This window comes from Aulonocara stuartgranti (assembly GCF_965226115.1).
Source record: "Aulonocara stuartgranti genome assembly, chromosome: 11".
NCBI classification, from domain to species: domain Eukaryota; kingdom Metazoa; phylum Chordata; class Actinopteri; order Cichliformes; family Cichlidae; genus Aulonocara; species Aulonocara stuartgranti.
Window position 1 is genome coordinate 11,934,061 of NC_138947.1, and position 23,073 is coordinate 11,957,133.

General features: G+C 42.7%; 3 protein-coding genes across 10 annotated transcripts; 2 read left to right on the forward strand and 1 right to left on the reverse strand.

The window, feature by feature from the left end:
* The first annotated feature begins 1,163 nt into the window (after positions 1 to 1,163).
* Positions 1,164 to 5,648, forward strand: sgk2b (serum/glucocorticoid regulated kinase 2b). 2 transcript variants are annotated; one of them, XM_082551595.1, is made up of 13 exons: positions 1,164 to 1,288; positions 1,427 to 1,493; positions 1,806 to 1,881; positions 1,979 to 2,048; positions 2,157 to 2,182; positions 2,409 to 2,466; positions 3,518 to 3,601; positions 3,735 to 3,866; positions 3,990 to 4,102; positions 4,511 to 4,730; positions 4,820 to 4,975; positions 5,054 to 5,143; positions 5,224 to 5,648. In XM_082551595.1, exons 2-13 carry the CDS (start codon positions 1,427 to 1,429, stop codon positions 5,383 to 5,385), a joined length of 1,254 nt encoding a protein of 417 aa, XP_082407721.1. In that variant the 5' UTR covers positions 1,164 to 1,288; the 3' UTR covers positions 5,386 to 5,648. The 2 variants fall into 2 exon arrangements, with proteins under 2 accessions (XP_082407721.1, XP_082407720.1); XM_082551594.1 differs by having other exon boundaries at positions 1,166 to 1,493.
* LOC309717209 (putative transmembrane protein 244) lies at positions 5,649 to 8,347 on the reverse strand. The gene is made up of 6 exons (XM_082551601.1): positions 8,093 to 8,347; positions 7,591 to 7,676; positions 6,629 to 6,702; positions 6,419 to 6,544; positions 6,283 to 6,327; positions 5,649 to 6,190 (listed from the first exon to the last, which is right to left on the reverse strand). Exons 1-6 carry the CDS (start codon positions 8,123 to 8,125, stop codon positions 6,096 to 6,098), a joined length of 459 nt encoding a protein of 152 aa, XP_082407727.1. The 5' UTR covers positions 8,126 to 8,347; the 3' UTR covers positions 5,649 to 6,095.
* Positions 8,348 to 8,364: 17 nt separating this feature from the next.
* l3mbtl1b (L3MBTL histone methyl-lysine binding protein 1b) lies at positions 8,365 to 21,621 on the forward strand. Of its 7 annotated transcripts, none has more exons than XM_082551584.1 (22): positions 8,365 to 8,508; positions 10,710 to 10,841; positions 11,025 to 11,220; positions 11,335 to 11,548; positions 11,659 to 11,788; positions 11,945 to 11,996; positions 12,412 to 12,506; positions 12,598 to 12,702; positions 12,801 to 12,972; positions 13,046 to 13,137; positions 13,254 to 13,405; positions 13,642 to 13,718; positions 14,109 to 14,194; positions 14,285 to 14,395; positions 14,491 to 14,605; positions 14,855 to 14,954; positions 15,485 to 15,679; positions 15,787 to 15,888; positions 15,981 to 16,045; positions 16,125 to 16,297; positions 16,595 to 16,657; positions 20,169 to 21,621. In XM_082551584.1, the coding sequence occupies exons 1-22, from the start codon at positions 8,380 to 8,382 to the stop codon at positions 20,295 to 20,297; spliced, it is 2,685 nt and encodes an 894-aa protein (XP_082407710.1). In that variant the 5' UTR covers positions 8,365 to 8,379; the 3' UTR covers positions 20,298 to 21,621. The 7 variants fall into 7 exon arrangements, with proteins under 7 accessions (XP_082407710.1, XP_082407712.1, XP_082407711.1 ...); XM_082551586.1 differs by having other exon boundaries at positions 12,801 to 12,936; XM_082551585.1 differs by having other exon boundaries at positions 11,362 to 11,548.
* Positions 21,622 to 23,073: the final 1,452 nt, after the last annotated feature.

Genomic DNA, 23,073 nt, shown 5'->3' on the forward strand with positions numbered 1-23,073 from the left:
ATAGTTTCCCTGAGCTACTATATGTTGAAAAGGAAACCGAGGGCAACTATTCCGCTCTCATAAAAAATTATGTCTCTGAGTAAAAGCCCTTCTGGAGTAACATGAACCAGTTTGTTCACAGTTTAACTGCCATTATTTATCCTATTCTAAATACAGTATCAACACTGTTGCAGTACTAGTGTTGTCACCCACTCTATGACATGCTGGTGGTTTCTAAATGTTGGTGGCTGGAATTTCTTAGGAAGCTTCCATACAGCAGTAAATGGGATCATAAAAAAATGTTACAAGTTACTAAAAAGTTCCCTTGACATCACCACATGGGCCCTGCAGGGTCAGCCTGAGAGCGCACGATTCCCCTGTGCTGCATTCAAGTGCCAGGAGCTTATTTTGACAGCATGTTATGTGGACAAAAATACTGGGCCACCGACATATTACACTTAGAGCTTCTTGTGAGAGAATTTTCAAGATTTTGGAGTATGTTTGGAGGAATTTTTGGACGTTCATTATTCAGAGGAGCATTTGTGAGGTCAGATGCTGATGTTGGTCCTGGACCACATTCTCCTCTTTGGATCATGTTAAAGGTATTCATTTGGGTTGAGGTCACAGCCTGTGTGGGCGAATAAGCAGTATTAATATGTAATGTAACACCAGCTGACATATGTGGATATTAACAACTCAGTAAAGGGTTTACATTTAATTTTTAGCCATTAAAAAAGTCCATTCTTGATATCAACAATTAACTTCTTGTTAGTGAAAAATACCCATTCGAGGCATCAGTAACTTCATTCAAAATAAAGCTATAATTCCATGTTGGCTAATTTGTGGTAAGTTAACTGCATTTGGGACTATTAGCTACATGTAAAGCACTGCTTACTTTATAGTCAGAGTTTGTCTTTCGCTTTGTTTGTTAGACATAATGGTGACACGTCTGAAATGGGGTTGTTGATCTGAAATGGAAAATCTCCTTTAAACATTATGAAAAACAGTTATAGACCTCTGTAATTTTTGTTTTTACTAGTAAAAATTAAGAATTTATTGACTATTAATAGATAATAAAGGCTTTGGTGTACGCTTATGCAATCTAATGCAGGAACGAGAGTCCCAGATGCTGCCGAGGAAAAATGAAACATACTGCTGGCCAGTGGCTTGTCGTAACTTACGGTTGTCCACGCGTAATATAATTTGGATATCTCCGAGGGCACTTGAACGCAGCTTCACTGGTATTCAGCGTCTCCCCTGCGTCACCGGTCCTTAAACTGAACGGCAGGTCAGGGGCGACGTGAGACAAGTAGGGCACCTCAGAGAAGGACAGTCCACCCGTGTGCCTTCAGCAGCAGCTACCTGCGCTCTGCTCCTCAGATATTTTCTTTTTTAATTTTCATTTTTCAAGTTAAACCAGCTGGTCGTTTTTTCTTTTCTTTTCCAGATGACCGTGTCTCAAGAAAGGCCCATGACCTATGCCAAGATGAAAGGCCTTGTCTCGTTTCTCTCAGGTAAGAACATTAAATATAAATGTTTAAGATAAGCTTTACTTTACCTGTGATCTTAAAGCAAGCTCGTGTATAACATCTAATATAAAGATAAAAGCTAAAGAGGCCAAAAGAGAGTAATTAGTCATTACTGCATAAAATACCACAATGTTAAAATTATTTATCTTGGCTTGAAAGGTTCAGAAAGTCTCCATATAATTAGAGAAGTTTGATCACTTGAGAGAAGTGCGGTGATAAAGTGACACCAACCTTCTGCTGAGTAAATACAGCTGTTGACCTCTTATGTAAGGGACTAACCCTCTTCCTGTGCTACAGCTCTGCTCAAGGGGAAGAAAGTGGGCTTCAGTGACTTCTTGCACAAATTTGTTTCCAGCCAGCACCTCTGCCAACAGTAAGTTGGCAACAGTCATTTTTTCACAGCTTTTTTCCTTCGTGTTGAACCTCATAAAACAAACCCTCATATTCTGTGTCCGATCTCCCGATTGAAGCCTGGACACTGAGAAAATCCTGCAGAGACAAAGCAAACCGGGGAGAGGGAAGGAGGAGAAATCTACTTTGGTGAGTTCAGAGAGAAGACTTTTTTTTAAAGTCTTTGCTGAGTGTTGACAGAAGATGAAACTTGAGCTGACCTCCTGACCGTTTTGTCCCTCTATGTCTTTTCCTCAGAGCTCCACGAACACAGAAACCTCACAGTAAGTCATTTTCTCCCTTTACATCGGGAAATATTTCGTCTATGTTGTCAATGATGCACAATCTGGACTTAATAAAGTGGCCAGAAGGCTTTTTTCTCATTCATGAGCTTCACCAGAGGCAACCTGAGAGTTATTTCTTATCATGCATTCACATCCAATTATTATGCATGACTTATTTGTACTCGGACGTGCATTATTAACTGTTTTCTGCTGTTGTATTAACCAGGATGAAACCATCAGACTTCGACTACCTCAAAGTCATCGGCAGAGGAAGCTTTGGAAAGGTGGGGAAAAAAAATCCTCAGCACCTACCCCCCTGACCCCCCTTTAAGACAGCCGATTGGTCTGAAACATGAGGATTTGTTGTTGTTCAGTAGAGGAGAGATCCACAGCGAATTCTCAGCACAGAAAAACACATTTAGGCTCTGTTAAAACCTGCTTTTAAATCAGTTTTACACCCACTCCAAGTGACCAGCTTTAAGCATCAGTGCACCAAACAAGCACTGGTACCCTGGATGTTAATTTCTGACAAATATTCGGTGCTCATATCATGATATCAGAGAGGTGGCTGGTCAAAAACAAGTTACAGCTTTAGGAATCGCTCATTTCCCAACCGTGATCCATTCTGTGGGAAAAATACTTTTCTAACATAGTCACAAATCTAACTCGTCGCTGTAAAACAGCTGGTTGCAGTTTTTTTTACTGTCATTTTTTTATTACTTACAAACAAACAGAAAACACCTACATGCACTCACGAACAACCTGGATTGCCTCGTCTCTGCAGTTTGTTCATGTAACATCAATATTTCAGTCCTCGCCCTGTCTCTGACACATAAACACACATAAACACAGTCCGTTTCTTTCTTTTCTCTAGACATCGTACCTCTTGAATTCTTATCTGATGAGTCAACAGCTCCAGGACATTTTTTTTTTCACTCACTAATTTCAGCTATTTGTTTTGTGTTTGTGGGTCTGGCTCGTACCATCTCAATATTTCCTCTCATATGATGAAATTAGAGCACTATACATGACCTAGATATGTCATAATTTTTAAGAATAAACAAATGAGCACGCTTCCAAAAATATTTAATACCAGAACAAAGCCAAAAAACACAAGAATTACTTACTCTTACTACTCTACACTGTCTCCAGCTTGACTGTGTTATAGGTAAAAATGTACCAGCTGTGTTGTAGTTTTTACAGTTTGTAAAATGTGTTTTTCTGATGCTGACGGGGTCAGATGGGAACTTTTTCCCCAGATTTGGTTGACCTTGTAAGTTGCTGTGTTTGAGGTTGGTGCTGTGAGATTAAATGTGAAAATTCAAACTTTTACAGGTGCTGCTGGCAAGACATAGAAAACAAGGGGGTTATTATGCCGTGAAAGTGCTCCAGAAACAGTTGATTGTCAAGAGGAAAGAGGTAATCTATCTATCTATCCATCCATCCATCCATCCATCCATCCATCCATCCATCCATCCATCCATCCATCCATCCATCCATCCATCCATCCATCCATCCATCCATCCATCCATCCAGTGTTCTGTCTCTGTAGCAGAAGCATGTGATGGTTGAGAGGAGTGTACTGCTGAAAGGACTACAGCATCCATTCCTGGTGGGACTCCACTTCTCTTTCCAGACACCAAACACTCTCTACTTTGTCCTGGACTATGTCAATGGAGGGGAGGTGAGTGTATAAGATTAAGGATTTCAAAATATTCTGCATTCAGATGTTTAGTTGTTGTGTACTCTATGAGTTTGTAGAAGTGCAGGTGTTGCTGTTGTGTTGAATTCCTTGCTTTGCTTTCAGCTTTTCTACCACCTGCAGAGAGAGGGGTCATTTCCAGAACCCAGAGCTGCTTTCTATGCTGCAGAGGTGGCTGCAGCACTGGGCTACCTCCACTCTCTTAACATCGTCTACAGGTATGTATATATATATATATATATATATATATATATATATATATATATATATATATATATATATATATATATATATATATATATATATATATATATATATATATATATATATATGCGTGAAAACACAGCATTAGAAAAGCGGCAGCATAGTCACCCTTCCAAGTTTTTCTCGCCTCTGTGCTCTCTCTCTTTCTTTGTGCATGTTTGATTTGACCACGTTCTGCCTGATTCATTTATTCATGCAGAGAATTCCCAATGAAATGTTCCCACTCAAATCCACCATGTTCTCCGGCGCCACATTAAAAATTAAAGAGTGAGGAAAAGCAATGTGAAGCTAAAGGAAACTAACAAAGAAATGACAGCTAATGTCAGATTTTGCAGGACTCAGTGTTCTTTGTTTTTATGCAGAGACCTGAAACCTGAGAACATCCTGCTGGACAGTGAGGGCCACGTGATGCTGACTGACTTTGGGCTTTGTAAAGAAGGTGTGGCCACAGGTGGGGTCATGCACACCTTCTGTGGCACTCCGGAGTACCTTGCTCCAGAGGTGTTACACGGCCATCCATATAGCCCAGCTGTGGACTGGTGGGGACTCGGCACGGTGGCTTATGAGATGATCTGTGGACTGGTGAGTGCAGGTGCAGTGATCTCTATCCTTTACATCATCAGCATCTTCACCTTAAGCCACCTCCCTCTTCCCCTCCCTCTCTCTCACAGCCTCCATTTTATAGTCGCAGTAAACTGCAAATGTTTCAGAACATCCTTCACGGCCCTCTGCAGCTACGCAGCGACATCTCTAAAGCTGCCTGCTCACTGTTGGAGGGCTTATTGGAAAAAGATGTCTCCAGACGCTTAGGAGCGAGCTGTGACATTGTAAGTGCCCCAGCTAAAAAGAAGAGAAACAGTAATGAAACATGGCCACAGAAGGGTTAACTGTTATTGTGTTTCCAGGCGGAGCTGCAGGAACATCCCTTCTTCGCCTCTATCGACTGGGATGACCTCCTGGCCAGAAAAATCAGACCCCCTTTCATCCCAAAAGTGGTACGAGTGAATCAGAAATGAGCTCGACGCACTTTTCTTTTTAACCGAGGGAACATGGCTCACTCCTCTCTCCTCTTCAGGCTGGTCCTTGGGATGTCAGTTACATTGACCCAGCGTTTACACGACAACCTGTACCTGCCTGTGTGAACAACATGTGCCAGGAGGCCGGGGTCAGCGAGGCCTTCCAAGGATTCTCCTACATGAACCCTGTGGAGTACCTGGCAGCAGAGCCGGTTTCATAACAACACCGAATCCTCCGGGGGCGCGGTTGTTCAGTTGTTTCTTTTTTACATCATTAATTTTTAAGTGGGTGTCTATTTTTAAGAACTTGAGCAAAAAGATTTTTATGCTAACAGTGCAACATACTGTATGTTTCATTGGATGTTTTGTTTGTTTGTTTTGTGTTTTTGGCTATTGATGTTAATTCAATATGTGGTCGTGATGATGGAATGGGCTGGTCACTATTTCATCCTCGCTGCTTTAATGCATTATATGAAGCACTCAACAGTTTGGAGTAGATTTATTTTTCAACACTTTGCATTTACAGGATATTAAAATATACAATGTGTACTGCAAAATTCTCATTCTAACATTACATTCACAGCTTACAAGTGCACTCAAAATACTTCACTGGCTGCTTTATTGCTGCATAGTGACAGAGCAAAATACAGAAAGCATCTCCATGCGGTGTTTAGATAAAAACAACAACAGGATGCCAGCCTATTGGCAACACTAAAACACAAATTGGACCCCAGCTCCGACTTCACGTGTGGTGTTTTGGTGTCTAATTTTAGTGATGAACAGAAAAAGCCCATCACTGTGGAGAAGCTAATGGATGTCTTCCCCTCAAAAAAAAAAAGAGAAAAAAGGAGAGCATCTGTTCTGATCCTTTCTACCTCACTTCACAAGACTGTGGAACAGTTTGGACACAGGGAGGGTGGCTTTCAGTCTGTCAGTAGATGCTGAAGGAGGCGTAGCTCTGCTCACTCTGGCATGTGAAGTAAGCAATCAACTGACCGTTGCAAATCATCAGAAACAAGCCACTGCCTAGGGAAAAATGAAGAGTGACATATTTGAAACAGCTAACCTCATGAAGTTAAGACTGATAGTAACCGATGAGCTGGCAGTGTTTGTCTTACCTAAAGCCAGCCACCACTGCCACACAGTAGGAAACTCCAACATTACTGCAACATGGAAACAAAACGTGTCATTACACAATGCATTTGGTTATTCAAGCATGCACCTGGGTAGATGCACCGATACATTTCTGCTCACCTAGGCTGGTGATCATTACATGCACCAGTGTGACAGTGAGAGCGTAGTCCCAAACCCGCCTCCTCACCACTGCGGCAAACAGAAGGCCACTGCAAAAGTAGGTGAGCTCCAAGGACAGGAGGTTCACTAGAAAAAGAAAAGAGAAAATAGATTATGTGTATAAAGCTGCCACTCTGTGTCGACAGCATTGCACGCATTAGGTGTGCTCACCCAAGTATTTGGAGTTGGATTCGGTAGGTTCGGTCTTAAAGTCAAAAGGAATCAGTCCATCAAAGTGGTCCAACCTGAGATGAGAGATATGATAAAGTTACAGCAGACAAAACATTAAAGCGCAACCTATAAGTAAATATCTTAAAGTAGAATGAGTAGAATAATCTATTAAATGAATATCTTGAATAAAGAAGGATAACCTATAAGTACAATGATCTGTTAGTAAATAAAGTAAAATGACCAATAAGTAGAATAACCTAAGAGTAAATAGCTTAAATAATGCAGAATGACCTATAAGTAAAGTAGAACATCTTGAGCATAATACGATATGGCGAAACAAAATAGGTCAATAAGTTAAAAATTCCCCAAAAGAAGGAGCTCAAACAGAAAAATTGTGAATGCAATAAGTAGAAATTAAAGTAAAATATATAACAGTTTGAATGGAATACAATAAAACATACCAACAAAAACATAAAAAGAAATATAATACATTAAAGAGACTGTGCAGAAAACTATTACAATAAATGTCATACATTTAAAAAGGATAATAAAAAATACCTTATTAAATGTAGTTAAAGAAAAATAGCATAGCAGTGCAGTTTGTAGTCTGTTTGATGTGTGTGATTGGTGTAACTTTTTTTCTCAGATTCTGAGATTAATCTTTGAATTCAGAGAAAAAAGAAATCTCAGAATTCTGAGATTAATGTCAGAATATTTACTTTTTTATTCACAATTCTGACATTAATCTCAAAATTCTGAGGTTAATTTCAGAATAGCCTCACAATTCTGACATTAATTTTAGAACTCAAAGAGATTAATGTCAAAATACTGACTTTTTTATTCAGAATCTTGACATTTGGATTCTGAATATTTGTTGCTATTTATTATAATCATCAATATACTTCCAGTTATTATAGGAGACAAACCCTCCTGTCGATCCCTTGCGCGTGCGTGGCTCTCACCTGAAGGCACCAAAGCAGACGCTCCCGATCATGTAGAAAAGCGAGTAAAATATGAGCAGACACAGCAGCAGGTTGAGGAGCACGGTCTGTTGGGATGGATAGAGAATGGGGCGTAATTTAAAGATTCTTGTCCGTCAACGCTACATATTTTCCATATAACGCAACACGAGCAAACACCACCTAAAGCTGAGGATTGCACTCTCACAGTATTATAGACGCAGATCCCTGCAGTGGGAGGGATATGCGTGGTCTGTAAGCAGGCAGACAGGCAGGCTCTTTTATGTGCTGCAGCCCGACCTGCTGCTGGTTTATAATATATAAGAGGTATGATATACATATTTAACGTGTGTGTTTACATTATATATAAAACAGCCTGTCATAGCCAGCTTATTCTGTTGTTTAACCGCACATAATTCCCACTTTCGATCCACGGCTCACAGAAACGCCTGAAAATCCACAGGACAGTCGGATAATCTCACAGCACACGATTTCCCCATCTTACCTTCGAGTCGACCGCTCTGCCTTTGAATGCCATCTCATGGTTTCCCTTTAATGCTTTATTCCCAAATAACGTGGGCTGCAGCAGGCTGCACGACCTCGGTTAAATCCCCCAGCTCTCCTCCTAACAAAGTGGACTCCTACCACCACCTAGCGGCCACCAGGAGACGCGGAGCAGCGCCGCCGCTTTTACAGCCCAGCTGAACTCGTTTCACCTCGTATCAGGGCGGCCTTTTTTAATTTGTTTTTAACTGAAAAAAATAAAGACTTTCCTCTGTATGTGCCACTTGTATGTTGTCGTGGATATTTGTTATATTCCCCAGCCCAGGTGTTTACCATTTGGGGGGATATACCTCGCATCTACAGCCTTGCCATTACCGTGGAAAGCCGCCCAGTGTGCAGGGAGATTTATACCGGCAGGTTAGCTGCTTATATTCTGGTTGAATATGAGTGATTTTGCACCCAGTACATACTTCCAAGCCCATGTGGTGACCAGACGAGGCACTTGTGTGGTCAGGTGTTGCGTTAAATTGATCATTTGTCACAGTAATAGATAAATAAAATAAATAAATCGTGCACCCAGCAGCCTCGCTGTGTTATGAAACGTGATGGCATCACCCTTATTGTAGTCGGATGATATTTCCGTGCATAAGATGTGAGATGTAAGACTGACACACCTCAGTACACTCCATCTGACTGTCTCGGGTTTAACAGCCCCATTGTGTTCGTTTTTCAAGTGATATTACAGGCCTGAGCGTTTATATCTATAGTTAGCGCCGGTGGTTGTAGTCTTATTAACGCTTGTGTCCTGAATGTGTCCGCCCCAAACGAGCTACTACAGTGATCAGAGTGTGCTTAAAAAGTGGGAAGTGACCAGTTTTTGACCATCGGGGAAACCAACGGCTCCTCCACGGCTCTTTATGGGGGAGACACTGTGCTCCCTGCGCTCCGCTCATACACAGTCGTATTTAACGCTTTTATAGGCGGTTTAGGTCAAAGGGGGAACCCGGAGCCCCTGTCCGGCGGATAATTCTCGTTACACCGGCTCTAAATCGAGTTTTGGGGCGCGTTGTGAACGTACGCAGGCCCGGTATTGACCACCAGCAGTGAACTTAACTTTTCCGAGACCCAAAGTTGTGTCAGGCAGCGCGTCTTGCGCGCATGCGCACCACTCTATCCAGCTCTAAATAAGAGTTAAAACAGAAACGAGGTGAGTTCCACAATTGTTAAACAATACGGGCGTTAATAATCATTTGTTGTCGTTGACGAGGACGGCGTTTGAAAAGCAGGCGTTCGTTTTTGTAAACTGGCGACAGTTTCCATTATTTCCACTCTGATTTAAAACGGCGAGAATAAATCGTTTTTTTCCAAGTTTCTATTGAAGAAATTAATCAAGCAACAATGTTAAAGCTCGTAACATTATCGCGGTGTTGTTACGAGTGTGCGTGATATTCTGTGATGTATCTGCATTTTGCAAATGCGTTTTCCTATTGTTATTAACCGGGAAACTTATTTATTACAGATCGTCCTTATAGCTGGCTCTGCATCCAGTCTCAATGCTACGGCTAGCCCTCTATAGCAGCCCTCAGTTCATATGAACTGAGTGGAGCTAGCGACTGTTAGCTTTATGTCAGCGCTAGCTAGCAACCTGGGCTGACATTCCGTGACAAGGGGAAAGTGAAGAAAAACGGCCAGAGTGAATGAAAACACCAAGTCAGGAAATTACACAGCAAGCGTTTGCCTTTGTTTAACGTGTAGCAGCTTTGCGGCATTTGTTTAAAATGGTAACTTGAGTAATTAACATAGTTTAAACGTGTTGGTGGCCTCTTCCTATGCTCCGCCATTTTGTATAAGACGAATGCTAATCATGGGCGCTCTTACATACACTTTATTTATGGCTAGAATAAAACTGAGGCATGGGATGCAAAGTCTAACTTAACCGAGATCCAGGAGCTCTGATTGTTGTTTACTTTTGACACGGTTGTGACCACGATGCAAGCAGAAAATATAACCTTAATTCAGTGTTGAACATGCGTCGGGACTAAAACGTTATATCGTATTATTAAGCGGATAAAGACGTTTTTAAGTTTGGCCAGTGAGTGCAGAAAACAGTGTTCTCCTTACAGCTGATAAACAAATGAGCCCCTCACTTGCTCCTTGCCAGGCAAGCAGTCGGTTTTAAGAGATACTGTTAAAACAAGGAAAAGACGAACTTGTCTGGTTAACTTAAAGTTGAGACGTCTTTCCTCTTCTTTGTCAATGATCTGGACTAAGGTTTACCCTAATGGGGTCGTTTGTGCTCGCATTTCTCTGATAGTTGGCCGGCAAAACAATATTATTATTGACTGTTTTGTCTGAAATCGAAGTGCATGGTGTATCCTGCACGCCAGCGCGCAGTCGCCATCTAGTGGTGATGCTGCGCAGAGCTGTTTACAAGTGCAGGGAGGAATAAAAACTGCATTTGTGATCGGAATCAGTTCGCTGATCAAGCCGTAGGGGACCGCTTGGCTCACTGCAGTTATCATGTACAGGGAAACAATGGGCCTGGAAAACAGAAGCGTAAAAGTCAGAGGTGCAGACTGTGCGCATAATACCATGCCTTTCCATGTGACTCTTTGCAGGTTGGTCATATCAGCAGAGTGGGAATGACTGACACTCCACCCAGTGATGGCCCCTCCCAGGGAGCTGAGTTTGACAGGATGGGATTAGACTGGAAGGATGGCATTGCAACGCTGCCAGGCAGTGATATCAGGGTACAAAAGATATCACTGATTTTTGTTGTTGTTGTTTTTCGGTCCAGGGTCTTTCTTGCTTGTGCAAATATTTGTTTATAGGGGGAGGAGGCTGTATGTATAGCTGTTTCTCAGGCTGAACTCATAATCAGGACCATAGTAGCACACCAACTTGGCTGATAGGAATGTGTCTCTTTTTTTCAGTTCCGCCTGACCGAGTTTCGGACTCTTGAGATTGTCACAGATTTAGAGGTCAAAGGGCAGGAGGCAGAGCCTAACAGTGAGACCTTGGACCCCGCACCATCTCACACGCCCACCCCTCCACCTGAAGGCCAGTCACAGACAGGGACAAGCAAAGCTTCAGCCAATCAGAGTAAACCAGGATTGTCTCAAGCTAAAGGTATGATGGCACATGATTGTCATTTTTATAATGAAGACTTTCACTGTTTGGTTTTTAAAGTCTACGTTACGTTTCGGCCTCAGTTTCAGCCCTTCTTTCTCCTCCGTCCTTTAGCTCCTGGTCCTGTGCTTTTGTCTTTAGAGGAGGGCCCCAGTATGGAGGGCCCCAGTGTGGAGGTTGGGCCCAGTGTTGAAGTTGGTTCTAGTGCAAACTTGGGCTCAAATGGGGAGCTGTCAAGGTGCCGGGCCTGCGGTGGCCGTGCTCCTGGGGATGCCCTCCTGCAGGGGAAATTCTGCTGCTCAGCTTGTGCCCAGCCTTCCAGTGGCAGGTAAAACCATGCCTCTGTTATCTCTAATAACGCCCTCCCCCCCATTTAATTTTTTTTTAGATTAACTTAATATTTTTTGTTTCATGTGCACCTTCTTTGTGTTTGTAAAGATCGTCTCCGGGAGAAGCACGGGAGGGTCAGGCAGTAGAAGGAGAGAGACTTGGCAAACGTGTGCGCAAAAAGAGGAAGATCTACATGGACTCTGGTGAGGAAGAGGAAGAAAACCAAGAAGAACCAGAGGTGAGGAATATACCATCAACACTTGTGTTCGGTGGTCAACTTCAGAGCTACATACATACCAGATGTTCAGGCTTAAGTTTCCTCTCATCTACAGGATGAGAAGAGTTGTGATAGTCCTGTGTAACACGTTTTGCTCATTCTGCTTTTTTCTTGTAGGAAAAGGCTAAAGCTACAAAGGGCAGGAGAGGAGCCAAAATTGCCAAGCTGGGTATGATGAAGCTCTAAACATTATTAGAATCTGTTAATGCCCTAAATCAGTTTTTTGTTGTGTTGTTTAGCTGGTGATACATTCTCAGCTTTTGAGACTGTCCTCTGATTTGATTGTCAGATTTTTTGATTAGCATTTGCATTATCTTCCAATTCATGAAACCTGCAGGCAATGTATTTCTCAGAGCGACAGAAAGCAGGAATGAAGAATGAGTTTTTGTTAATTTGGTTAGACTTAAACCAATATTATGAGCATGCTGTTTTTGCCCATTTTTATATAGGGACTTCGATAGAAAGAAAATTGTCAAACTGCCTAGAATACATCCATGTATTCATGGTTTTATATGCATTGTGTGTCATTGGCATACACTTTATACAACACGTAATATGTCACTATTTGTTCACCCAACCTTTAGTTGCTGCCCCACCCAATAAGAAACGTGCATGGAGCTGGCCTTCTTACCTCGAAGAGGAGAGAGCGGTCGCTGCTCCAGTTAAACTATTCAAAGAGGTAAAAACCTGCATATACCTGCTATTTGTACCCTGTTAAGTAGAAGCTCACAGTCTTGTTTATCTGACCTATGCTGTTATTATTCTTGCAGCACCAGTCGCTTCCACAAAGCAGGAACAGTTTTAAGGTGGGGATGAAGCTGGAGGGACTTGACCCGGCACACCCGTCTCTATTCTGTGTGCTCAGTGTTGCGGAGGTACTAATGCTAATGCTTGACTATGTTACCTATACGCTATAACATTTTTCTAGATAAAGACTTTGACTCATGGATGCCTGCCTCTCTTTGCATCCCAGATCCAAGGTTACAGGGTGAGGCTCCACTTTGACGGATATCCAGAATGCTATGACTTCTGGGCTAATGCCGATTCGTGGGATCTGAAACCAGCCGGCTGGTGTGAGAAGAACGGACACAAGTTATTGTTGCCTAAAGGTAACAAGAATACCACCAATAAACATGAAATTCAAGGTAGAATTTTTATTTTTTATTTTTTTAACAAAGTTGGGTCACAACTCAGCTGACTGGGCTTGTCGTGTTGTAGGCTGTAAGGATGGAGAGTTCAACTGGAGCACGTACGTGAAGAACTGCAGGGGTCAGCTGGCCCCGAAACACCTTTTTAAGAGCCTCAACACAGTGAGTGTTAAACACATCTGAAGCTGTCAGATGGTTCTGTGATTCAGTGGATTTTATTGGCTCCGTGTGGCTAAATTGGCTAAATGCATATTGTCTTTTTGTTTGTTTGTTTTTAGTCCGTGACTCCATCCGGGTTTAGAGCTGGGATGAAACTGGAGGCGGTTGACAGGAAGAATCCTGCTTTGATCTGTGTAGCAACAATTGCTGCCGTTGTCGACAACCGCCTGCTCATTCATTTTGACAACTGGGATGACACACATGATTACTGGTGAGAGATTATTACCCAGAGATGTTCGCCGGTCTGCCTTGAGGGCAGCTGGAGATTTGAATCCGTGTGAAAGCAGTGCTAATTTAGTGCCTGTCTACTGAAGACAGCATGCCACTGTATTTTAAATAAACTGACTAGCATTGTAAGTAAAGAGTTTCTGAACCTTTTTATTGGTGAATATTTCTTTCAAAACCCCCGGTGTTATCGTTCGCCCATTTACTTGTGTTTGTTTTAAGGTGTGATGCCAGCAGTCCATACATCCACCCTGTGGGTTACTGTGAAGAGGCTGAGCTAACACTCACAACTCCAGCTGGTAAGACAGACCAAGACACGTGTGAGTCAGTATGAATGTAATATACTGTAGGACCCAACTCTTGTAAGATCTGAGATGATTAATTAAAGGCCAGCTAAATAAAAAATGATAAATAAAATAAATAAAAATGGCAACAACAAAAAAAAAAAATTTTGAATCCTGAAATAGTAAAATCTGATAACAAAGCCACGGATGAATTATTCTGTAGAAAGTAAATGTGCTCATGCTAAGTGTATTAATAGTAAGATGTAATTTCCTGTAGATCCCCATGTTGCCACCTATTTCTAACCTGCTGGGTAATGTTGTTACACCTGTAGAAATGGCTTTGTTTACATGGTGTCTGTCTGCAGTATCCAGTGCACCTAATGAGTCTTTATCTCCTCTCCTTAGAATGTAAGGAACCAAAGAGTTTCTCTTGGGAGAAATACCTGGAAGAGACGGGCACACAGGCAGCTCCTGCACGAGCTTTCAAAGTGGTATGATATACGAGTATGCAGATATTTACGGTACTGTGCTACAGTAGTCTAAATACAGACATGTGATTCTGTGTTGTTGTTTTTTTTCAGCGACCTCTGCATGGCTTCCAGTTTGGGATGAAAGTAGAAGCGGTTGATAAGAGGAATCCCATGCTCATTCGTGTTGCCACTATAGCAGACACAGAGGACCACAGACTAAAGGTGGGAGATGTCTCTTCATGGTGATGCTTTTTGAGTTTGTTTTTTTTTTCTGTGCTCAGCCTTTGTTTAAATTCTTGTTTACCCTCCTCTTGCAGATCCACTTTGATGGCTGGAGTTCAGAGTACGACTATTGGGTGGAAACCGACTGCCCAGATCTGCATCCTGTCGGGTGGTGTCAAAAAACTGGACACCCACTACAATATCCTAACGGTGTGACACATTTTACGACTCTCTCTCACACTCACACGCACAGACACACAGACTGTCCTTGTCTGTCCTGCTGGGTGCTGAGGGTGAGGTTGCCAGATTTCTAATTTCAACAGATGAGTCAGCACACTTGATCTCTGCCTTTATTTTACTTGGATAAGACATTAAGAGGAATGTATAATGAATTCAGAATGGATGGTTGTTTGCATAGTTTTATTAAGTTTCCCGTGTGTGTGCGTGTGTGTATTTCAGGCTCCAGTGATTTAGTGACTGCTCCAGGACAAGGATGTCCTACCCCGGGATGCAACGGCGTTGGGCACATCAGGGGACCTCGCTATGGGACTCACTACACGTTCGTAGCTCAACTTTTCACAGTCGTCTTTTGTTGCAACTCTTATGTCTTACATCTCCATTTTCATTTAAGATGTTTTATGCATTTCCCCAACTGCTCTCCCGGTTTACCTCAGGGAATATTTGTCATAGTTTCTCAGTCGCTGCAGTGTTGCCTTTCTATCCTGTTTTTAAAATACTTTTAACACTCTTAAGTGCACCACTTTCCAAATGGATTTCAATAAATTATCACCATTTCCATTTTTGTTTGTCCAGTCAGTCGTCAGGTAATGTCATATTGTTATATTAAGGTGTAGTAAACACGTCTTAACAGTAACTAAAAGAGGAGACGTCTCCAGGCTCTCAAATATTGCTTTTATTTGTGTGGGCTGCCAGCACTCTACATGTGTTACTTGTGTGTTTGTCTGTATGTAGGAGGGTGAGGCGAGGCGATATTAACTGCCTTTCTGTTGTCTGTGTTATAACCTCTTACTGGAGTTTTAAAAAAATAAAGGCTGTGTGTCCCAGCGATGTTTGCGTCTCTGTGTGCAGTCAGGTGAGCTGTCCCTACTCAGAGGTGAATCTGAACAAAGAGGGTTTGCTGCCAGACCGTCTCAGCGGAGAGCGGCCTCCCACCCTCAGCGGGCCTCATCCTCGTGGGCGACGCCCTGACCCAAATGCAAACAACACAACGCAAAACTCCTCGACGCAAGATCAACCCGAAGGACCGGAGGACGCCCAGAACAGGTTCAATCCTTTGTCCACATACTTTAACAGCTCCTATCATATCAGGGGATTTGCATGCAACTATATGTAGTGGTTTGTACCTGAGCAATGATTATCTGTGTTGCTAGGAAACCGGCGACGGTGGCAGCTGAGCGTACAGGACGCAGTAGCCAGGCAGAGGCACTGAGTGGAGCCACCGAGCAAAGCCACAATGGAACAAGGCCTAAACGGTACCTGTCGCTCAAGATAGCCTCACACTACGCTGCGCCTGATATGATTTGTTTGTTTCAAGGAGTCATTCTGTCGTTGGTCTTCATTTCAGGACAGCTCCAGTTCCCAAATACCTAAAAATGCATTATGTCAAAGAGGAGATTGGCGATAGTAAAGGTAAGCGAGGAAAAAGTGCAGAAGGAATCGTACCTCATACCCTCACTTCCTCCCACTGACTCCTCTTAACTCTCCTCAGCCTCTCCAGAGGCCATCTCCCTCCAGCAGGCCCTCCACGAGTCGGTGTTCTCCCCCGGCATCTCTGCCTCGCCTCCCCATCGGGTGGCTCTTTGCTGGGACAAACACTGCCAGCTGCTGCCTGAGGTCCTGGGGCTGACTGCCAAGAGAGTGGCCACTTGGAGTGCCGAGGAGGTTAGACATGCTTAGACACTCAGACTGTGTAAACACCAGAAAAGCAGGCACACAAACTCTGAATCCACTCATCCAACATGAAGGCGGCTAGTTGTTCAGGGAGACCGCAACTGTGCATGAATATTCAGTAAGGGCTTTTCTGGGTGTCGCGGTGAGCTGGAGCCTTCATTTTGGCAGTCAGGTGAACGATTGAGGGTCAATAGAGGCATGTAAAGAATCACGATTAGTAGATAAACACGCATTGATCGACGTTTGTCTGAAGCTGTTTTCTGTATGTTTATTTTCTTTGTTCTTCAGGTGGCTGGTTTTGTCAAAGGGCTTCCAGGGTGCAAAGAACATGCTGCTACATTTAAAACAGAGGTAAGCACTTCAGGATGGTTTGTAAAAAGAAGTGAGAGTGAAAGTAAAAGCCACATGGCATGTACACTGAAACTTCTGAAGGATCGATGCCTCTGCAATCGAAGTGCTAGCAGACAGTCCGCTCACTTTTATTTTTAAAGTTGAGCCACCACTAACAGGCAGGCTCCGTCCCTTCACGTCTTTTGTTACACTGTTGGCGGGCTAATTAGCCACTGTCATCAATATCAGTCAGCTGGCTCTGTAGAAAGTCTCTTCTCGTGCGGTCAGAAAAATTCCCACCTCCCCAGTGTGGATGATGCTCTGTGAGCTGGAGGGAAACTAACCAGAACCTGCAGCAGATGGAGAACTGACCCATGTGCTGCTACACCAAGTTCATTGAGGCCCCAGAGCACAACAGGGACAGACTTTGCTTACTGCAGTTGGACTTTTGTCTGCAGTACGATGGAGTCACTGAAGAAGTAGCTGATCATGGCTCTGATTATTGTCAAGATGTATTATTGATAATTCATCTAAGAAAGCAAAGCTGAGTTTTTGGGGGTTTTGTTTTTTTGCATGTAGGGTACAGTACCATCACACATGCCATCACAGAACATAATTCAGCGGAATCACTACAGAGTGTAGTCTGGAGAGTTCAGCAGATATTCCAGAACAGTTTGAAATTAAAATGTGTTTTATGTAGGGGATCCATGTAAGAGTGAAGTGGGAGGCTTTACAAGAGGTGCTGAGACCTGCTGTGACGTATGAGGGTGGCTCAGAAAAAAAGACAGGAGGCCAAGCTGGTAATGTTAAGATTTCACTGGGAGTGACCTGAAGGCGGAGCGGTTGGAGACAGAGTTAGAGCAGCAAGGCTGAGATGGTTTGGAGATGTAGCAGAGGAGGGACAGTAGACAGACTGGACAAAGGCTGTTGAATAAGGACTGCAAGGCAGGAGGAAAAGAGGAAGACCTCAGAAAGAGATCATGGATGTAGTGAAGGAGGACGTGCAGAGGCTTGCATGGGAGGAGGAGAAGCAGTCCCAACCTCCTAACTGATTTATGTGCACTTGTGTAGTGTGTTGTTTTACTGGTGTCCTCTGCTCCCTGTTTCAATCTCTGTGTGTGTGTGTGTGTGTGTGTGTGTTTTCTCTTAGTGTGTAAACACATACAGTGAAACAGGGAGCCAAGGAGATCACCAAAACAGAATTAGAATTAGATAAACCTTATTTTGGCGGATTCAGCATCGGTTGATTTCCAGCGAATTATAGCCTCTTTTTTTCCCTCTACATTATTTTTTGGTGTTTTGTCTTTATTGGATAGTGAAGCAGTGAAGACAGACAGGAAAGTGGGGAGAGAGAGAGGGAGCAAAGGGCCACGGGTTGGACTCGAACCTGAGCTGATGCACTCGGGCCGTGTGGCATGTGGCTGCCTGCTCATCCACCCACTGTATTTTACATTACTAGAGTGGGATAATGGTCGTGGATGTTTTGGCTCTCGCCCACACAACCTTTCTGTAAGAAGTATACGCTCATTTGTTTTGCGTTGAGATGCTGGTGCCCAGCACAGAAAACTGCTTTAAACAGGGCTTTAGTTAATAACTGCTCATTCTTGATTATTGTTTAATGCTTTATCATTAGACAAATCAATTTAGAACTTGCTTTGGATGTGAGGCAGATGCTGTTGAAGGTTATTCTTTTTTTTTTTTCTGGATCAGTCCTTATATGTTATTTAACTGAGTAATTAATCAACTAAGGACTTCGGACAATACCTAACTGACCGAGGTTCAATCAGTTTAGCTTTCCCATTACTTCCTAGCCTTGTTCAGAATATCAAACGTGTGTATTTCCCTGCTGACATGAATGAGGTTATTCTCTAATCCAACAGCTGCTTTGGCTCTCGCTCATTTCCTGTGAAGGGAACAAGTGAGAGGTCCTTATTTTGCATTTGAGAACATGTGAAGAAAGCATGCATGAATAAATAAATAAATAAATAAACAAGGGAATACAAGTGGCAGCAATAAGCAACTTCATCAGTTTTGTGTGTGTGTGTGTGTGTGTATGTGTGTGTGTGTGTGTGTGTGTGTGTGTGTGTGTGGTCTGAAGTCTGGCGTAAAGCTAGCTTAAAAATAGCTGCACATTAAATCGTAGATGTTGTTCTTTTGCATCAGTCATGGTTTGCAGTCTTCTCGGACACCTTTTTGCTGACTGCATAATTTCATGCAGTCTCCAGCTTTTTCATCTTGCATATATTTTCATAAATTTAAGGTTCTACTGAAAAATGAGAGAAAAAAGAGAGCCTGTTTTAGTGCTTCCAAAACAATTCATATGTCCACTAATGTAAATCCCTGTGCTAGTTCAGATTTACGTTGCACGTTAACCAATGGCAAACAAACCCTTAGTGATTTTTATAAAACAATAAAAATGTCAGCCACGTTTGTTCTCTAAAATGAGCTTTTTTTGATGTTTAATTTTGTTTTGTTTAACTTTATTTAAATATCACAGCTACAGTAAGACAGCAAGCAGGTTTAACAAACTTTAAGATGGGGAACTCTGAAAGGCTGATCAGTGAGACTGATTTAGGTGACTGTCAGTGGAAACAATTTCCAGGTTCAGACTTTCAATTTTCAGATGTACTTTTCAAAATGTTGCTCGGCTGAATTTTGCTGTTTACACAAAAGCGACGCCGCATGGGGAAAAAAGCCAGCACGTGAAGCAGACCGAGAATCCCGGCTGTACAAAAACAGCGATGCAGTCGAGAACAACCAGACTTTCCAGTGTTCCTGGTGTTTATGCTAACTTCACTGTCCATAGTATCGCTCAAAACTGTCTGAAAAATTACGTTTACCAAACAGTTTCTGACACGTAAACAGCAAATAAACAGACTCTCCTCAAATCCAGCAAACCTCGTCGCTATGAGAGGAAAACCTGGCTCAGTGCAGACACTTTGTTAGGGGTGTGATCTTCCCCCCTCAGTGATGCTGGTGACTTTCTATGGCCTGCTTTGTTAACGCTGGCTATCAATCGTTTCTTGTAAACACAGCAGACTTTACATTAGAAGTTAAATCATTTATGAGCTTGCCCGGTCACCTGGGGACAAGGTACTTTATTCATTCATTCATTTATAAATAAATAATTATTTATTTGTTTATTTATTGCATTTTTGATTTTTTATTTCTTCTCTTCTATCTGCATCTTCTTCTTTGTAATAATTGCATTTTTTTTTAGAAGTTTTAGCTGTTAAGTTGATCATTATTTCTTTTTGCTTATCAGATTATCCTGATGTGTATTTTAACTTCATGACCTGTAGTGAAACAATCAAAATCTTTGACAAAACTCATAACACCTAAAGGTTGATCCTAAATACTTATTTTGTCAAATCATACTTTAAAAGTTAAGAAGTGTTGCTGTTGGTTTGACCCCTCCTAGTGCTTCTAGTATTGGAGGTGTTCTGTGTTCATACTGTTTGTGCGTCAACCAGCGTACAATAGAAATTCTTTTAAAGTAACAAAGCCTTTACTTGATTTTTTTCCTCTTCAGCAAATCGATGGCGAGGCCTTCCTGCTGCTCACACAAGCAGACATCGTCAAGATCCTGTCAATCAAGTTAGGACCCGCTCTGAAGATCTACAACTCCATCCTCATGTTGAAGAACGCCGATGAAGAGTAGAACACGACTCCAGTGGGACTTGTTCCTCGACGCTCGAGTAAAGACTTTGTTTGTTTTGTTTTTTTTAAATGTCCAGAACAAGTTTAACTTGTTGAGCTCTGTGATGGTACAGCTACACAAGAGAAACAAGCGGAAGTCATCATCTCAAAAAAACGTCCATCTCTCCTCCCTCCTCTCTCCATGATGGACGGCCCTGGTCAGCCTGAGGGAGAGTTTTTCATCATACCCCGAGGAACCCTTAACTTATAACGTGTTTGTTTACTGACTCTTTAAAAAAAAAAAAAAAGGGAGGAGAAGAAGAAGCTACAAGCACCTTCAAGATTTCTTAACATTGTACAGCCAACAAATTGGATTTTGCGTCACAGTTCTGTTGCATTTTTTAAAAATCTGAGCTGTAATGAAACGTTTTTTGTGTTGCGACTTACTTGAGAACACCCGTTGTTTGTTTTTTTTCTTTTGTTTGTTTGTTTGTTGTTTAAGCTGCAGAATACAATCGTGAGGCGGTGGGACATTTTTAAATGTGAAATTCAGTGGAGCAGAAGCACTATGTAGTTCATCTTTTCTCCTGTAGATGGAGAAAGAGGGCCACTCCACGGGCCCAAAGGGCGTGAGTGAATTTGGAGTTTAAGTTGAATGAGGAGGGAGGGAGGGATGGTTAAAAATACGTGTTTGTGTACGAGTGTGTAAAAGTGTGTTTGAGAAGTGAGGATGCAATTTCCTACTATCCCGCTTGTGTTGGTTGGTCATTGCGGGGCGGGGGGGGGGAGTTTTTGACAAACAGGGCCAAGGGCTAACTGTTGAATTAAGGAAGCTTGGAGTTTTTTTTTTTTAAGGTGGAACAAGCTCTGTCCTTCTACTTGTTTTTTTTGGGAACGCTCCATGAATATGAATGTTAAACACAGCTTTCAGTTTTGTTGTTTCTGGTCACAATGTTCTTGGTTCAGATTAACCTCTGGTCTTTTTACAGTGTAAATAGTATACAGCTACAAGAGTTTACTCCTGTTTGGATATGCAAAAGCTTCTCTACAGGAGAGGACGCTGTGGCAGTAAACTTTAAAAAAAAAAAACACACAAAAAAAAGAGCCTTGCTTCATAGTTCTGGAGAAAGAGGAAAGAAAACACCCACAACAAACATGTTCAGTGTCCTTGTAAATCTGCGTGTACTTCAGCAAGTTGGAATGTGTACATCAGCAACTGTTTATATGCAAACAGCTTTTATTTATGTATTGTAATTTAAGGGGTTAATGGTACGCCATTCTGGCTCCGAGGTAGCTCTGGCTGTTTGGAAAGTCTGAATGGGTGAAAATAAATGAGATGCACACTATCGGCTGTCCTCATTTGACTCTGGACATTTCACCCTCTCCCACACACTTGCACAGACAATCTAAAACTGCTCTACACTCACAGAGCTAGTACCAGGTTGGACCCCTTTTTTTTATTTTAATGGCACAGATTCAACAAGGTGCTGGAAACATTCCTTAGAGATTTTAGTCCATATTAACATGACAGCATCACACAGTTGCTGCAGATTGGTCAGCTGTGAATCCCCTTTTCCCACCATATTCTACAGGCGCTGTTTGTGAACTCATTATGTTCAAGAAACATATTTATTATTTGGGCCTTAGAATATGGTGTGTTGTATGAAAGTTACAATGTGGTCAACAACACTCAGGTAGGCTGTGCCATTGAAATCAGAATCAGAATACTTTATTCATCCCGAGGGAAATTAGGGGTTACAGCAGGCAGCACGCTAATGGCACATGCGCACTCACAAAGGAACCTTCTGACCAACTTTACACAAACATCACATTGGGCAGACATGTCAGAAGGTAGGCTGATAGGAAAAAAACAACGAAAATACACTACATGAGGTAAGAGGAGGAGAAAAAAAACTCCACTCAGACTGAGCTCCTAGTGGGAGAACAGTTTGATAAAAGAAAAAACACCTCAGCACAAAAGCACATGACTATCAATACACCATAGAAACACGAGACAAGCAACAGGGCGGGTAAAGGGTAAGAGAGAGCCGGCGTAGACAGCGCATCCGGTCCTGCAGCATCTGTGCTGGTCCAGTTGACTGCTATCATCCCCGGTAGGGCACAAGCATCGAAGGCGTTGGAAAGGGAGGGGGATGAGTGAGTGCTTATCAGTGTAAGTGTGTGTGTGTGCGTGTCCATAGTTTAGCTGAGACAGTGTCCTTCGGCCTATCAGGCTAAGTAAACAGTCCTCCAGCCAATCCAGGTGTCCTTCATGGGGCGGGAAGAATAGTCATCACACAGTCGTTATCAGGGAGTTGTTTTGGTGGGCTCCAGCCTTGGGCCTGCAGCTGGGGCCGTGGTGTCCAAATGTTGAATATTGTTGATTTCTCCTTTGTGAGCAGCTCGAATTCTAGCACTCCGAGGCTGGTCTCTCGATCTCCCGTTGAAGAGCTGCGAGCCTCCCCATGATGGTATCAAACTTCTGTTCCGTGGTGTTGTCAGTCTTTTGATTCTGAGACCTCACAACTGCAGTGATCCGTTCCGCGATGTTTTCCAACTGTCGCTCAAGGGTCTCATTTTGAGCAGGCCTCTCTCTGATGTTTCCCCTCATACGCTCAATGGTGTTGTTTTGAGCCTTCACAGCAGCTGTAAGCGTCTCCAAGGTGTTGACCATATTACGTTCGTTGTGAGAGGTCGCACCTCGTCCCGTCGCTTCGAATCCAGCGGGCAGCCTTGTGGGGGTTTGAACAGCCGGTTCCGCTTTCTTATTTCTCTGATAAACCAGGGCTAAGCCAACG

What these genes read in the sequence shown, in the direction of transcription:
- sgk2b (XM_082551595.1), top strand. Translation starts at nt 1,427, where the DNA reads ATGACCGTGTCTCAAGAAAGGCCCATGACCTATGCCAAGATGAAAGGC. An exon ending in ACGAACACAGAAACCTCACA is followed by an intron (nt 2,183 to 2,408) that starts GTAAGTCATTTT and finishes TGTATTAACCAG; the next exon opens with GATGAAACCATCAGACTTCG. An exon ending in ATGAGATGATCTGTGGACTG is followed by an intron (nt 4,731 to 4,819) that starts GTGAGTGCAGGT and finishes TCTCTCTCACAG; the next exon opens with CCTCCATTTTATAGTCGCAG.
- LOC309717209 (XM_082551601.1), bottom strand. Translation starts at nt 8,125, where the DNA reads ATGGCATTCAAAGGCAGAGCGGTCGACTCGAAG. An exon ending in GTCTGCTTTGGTGCCTTCAG is followed by an intron (nt 6,703 to 7,590) that starts GTGAGAGCCACG and finishes CTCTCATCTCAG; the next exon opens with GTTGGACCACTTTGATGGAC. An exon ending in TGTAATGATCACCAGCCTAG is followed by an intron (nt 6,328 to 6,418) that starts GTGAGCAGAAAT and finishes TCCATGTTGCAG; the next exon opens with TAATGTTGGAGTTTCCTACT.
- l3mbtl1b (XM_082551584.1), top strand. Translation starts at nt 8,380, where the DNA reads ATGTTGTCGTGGATATTTGTTATATTCCCCAGCCCAGGTGTTTACCAT. An exon ending in GCCCAGCCTTCCAGTGGCAG is followed by an intron (nt 11,549 to 11,658) that starts GTAAAACCATGC and finishes GTGTTTGTAAAG; the next exon opens with ATCGTCTCCGGGAGAAGCAC. An exon ending in CTGCACGAGCTTTCAAAGTG is followed by an intron (nt 14,195 to 14,284) that starts GTATGATATACG and finishes GTTTTTTTTCAG; the next exon opens with CGACCTCTGCATGGCTTCCA.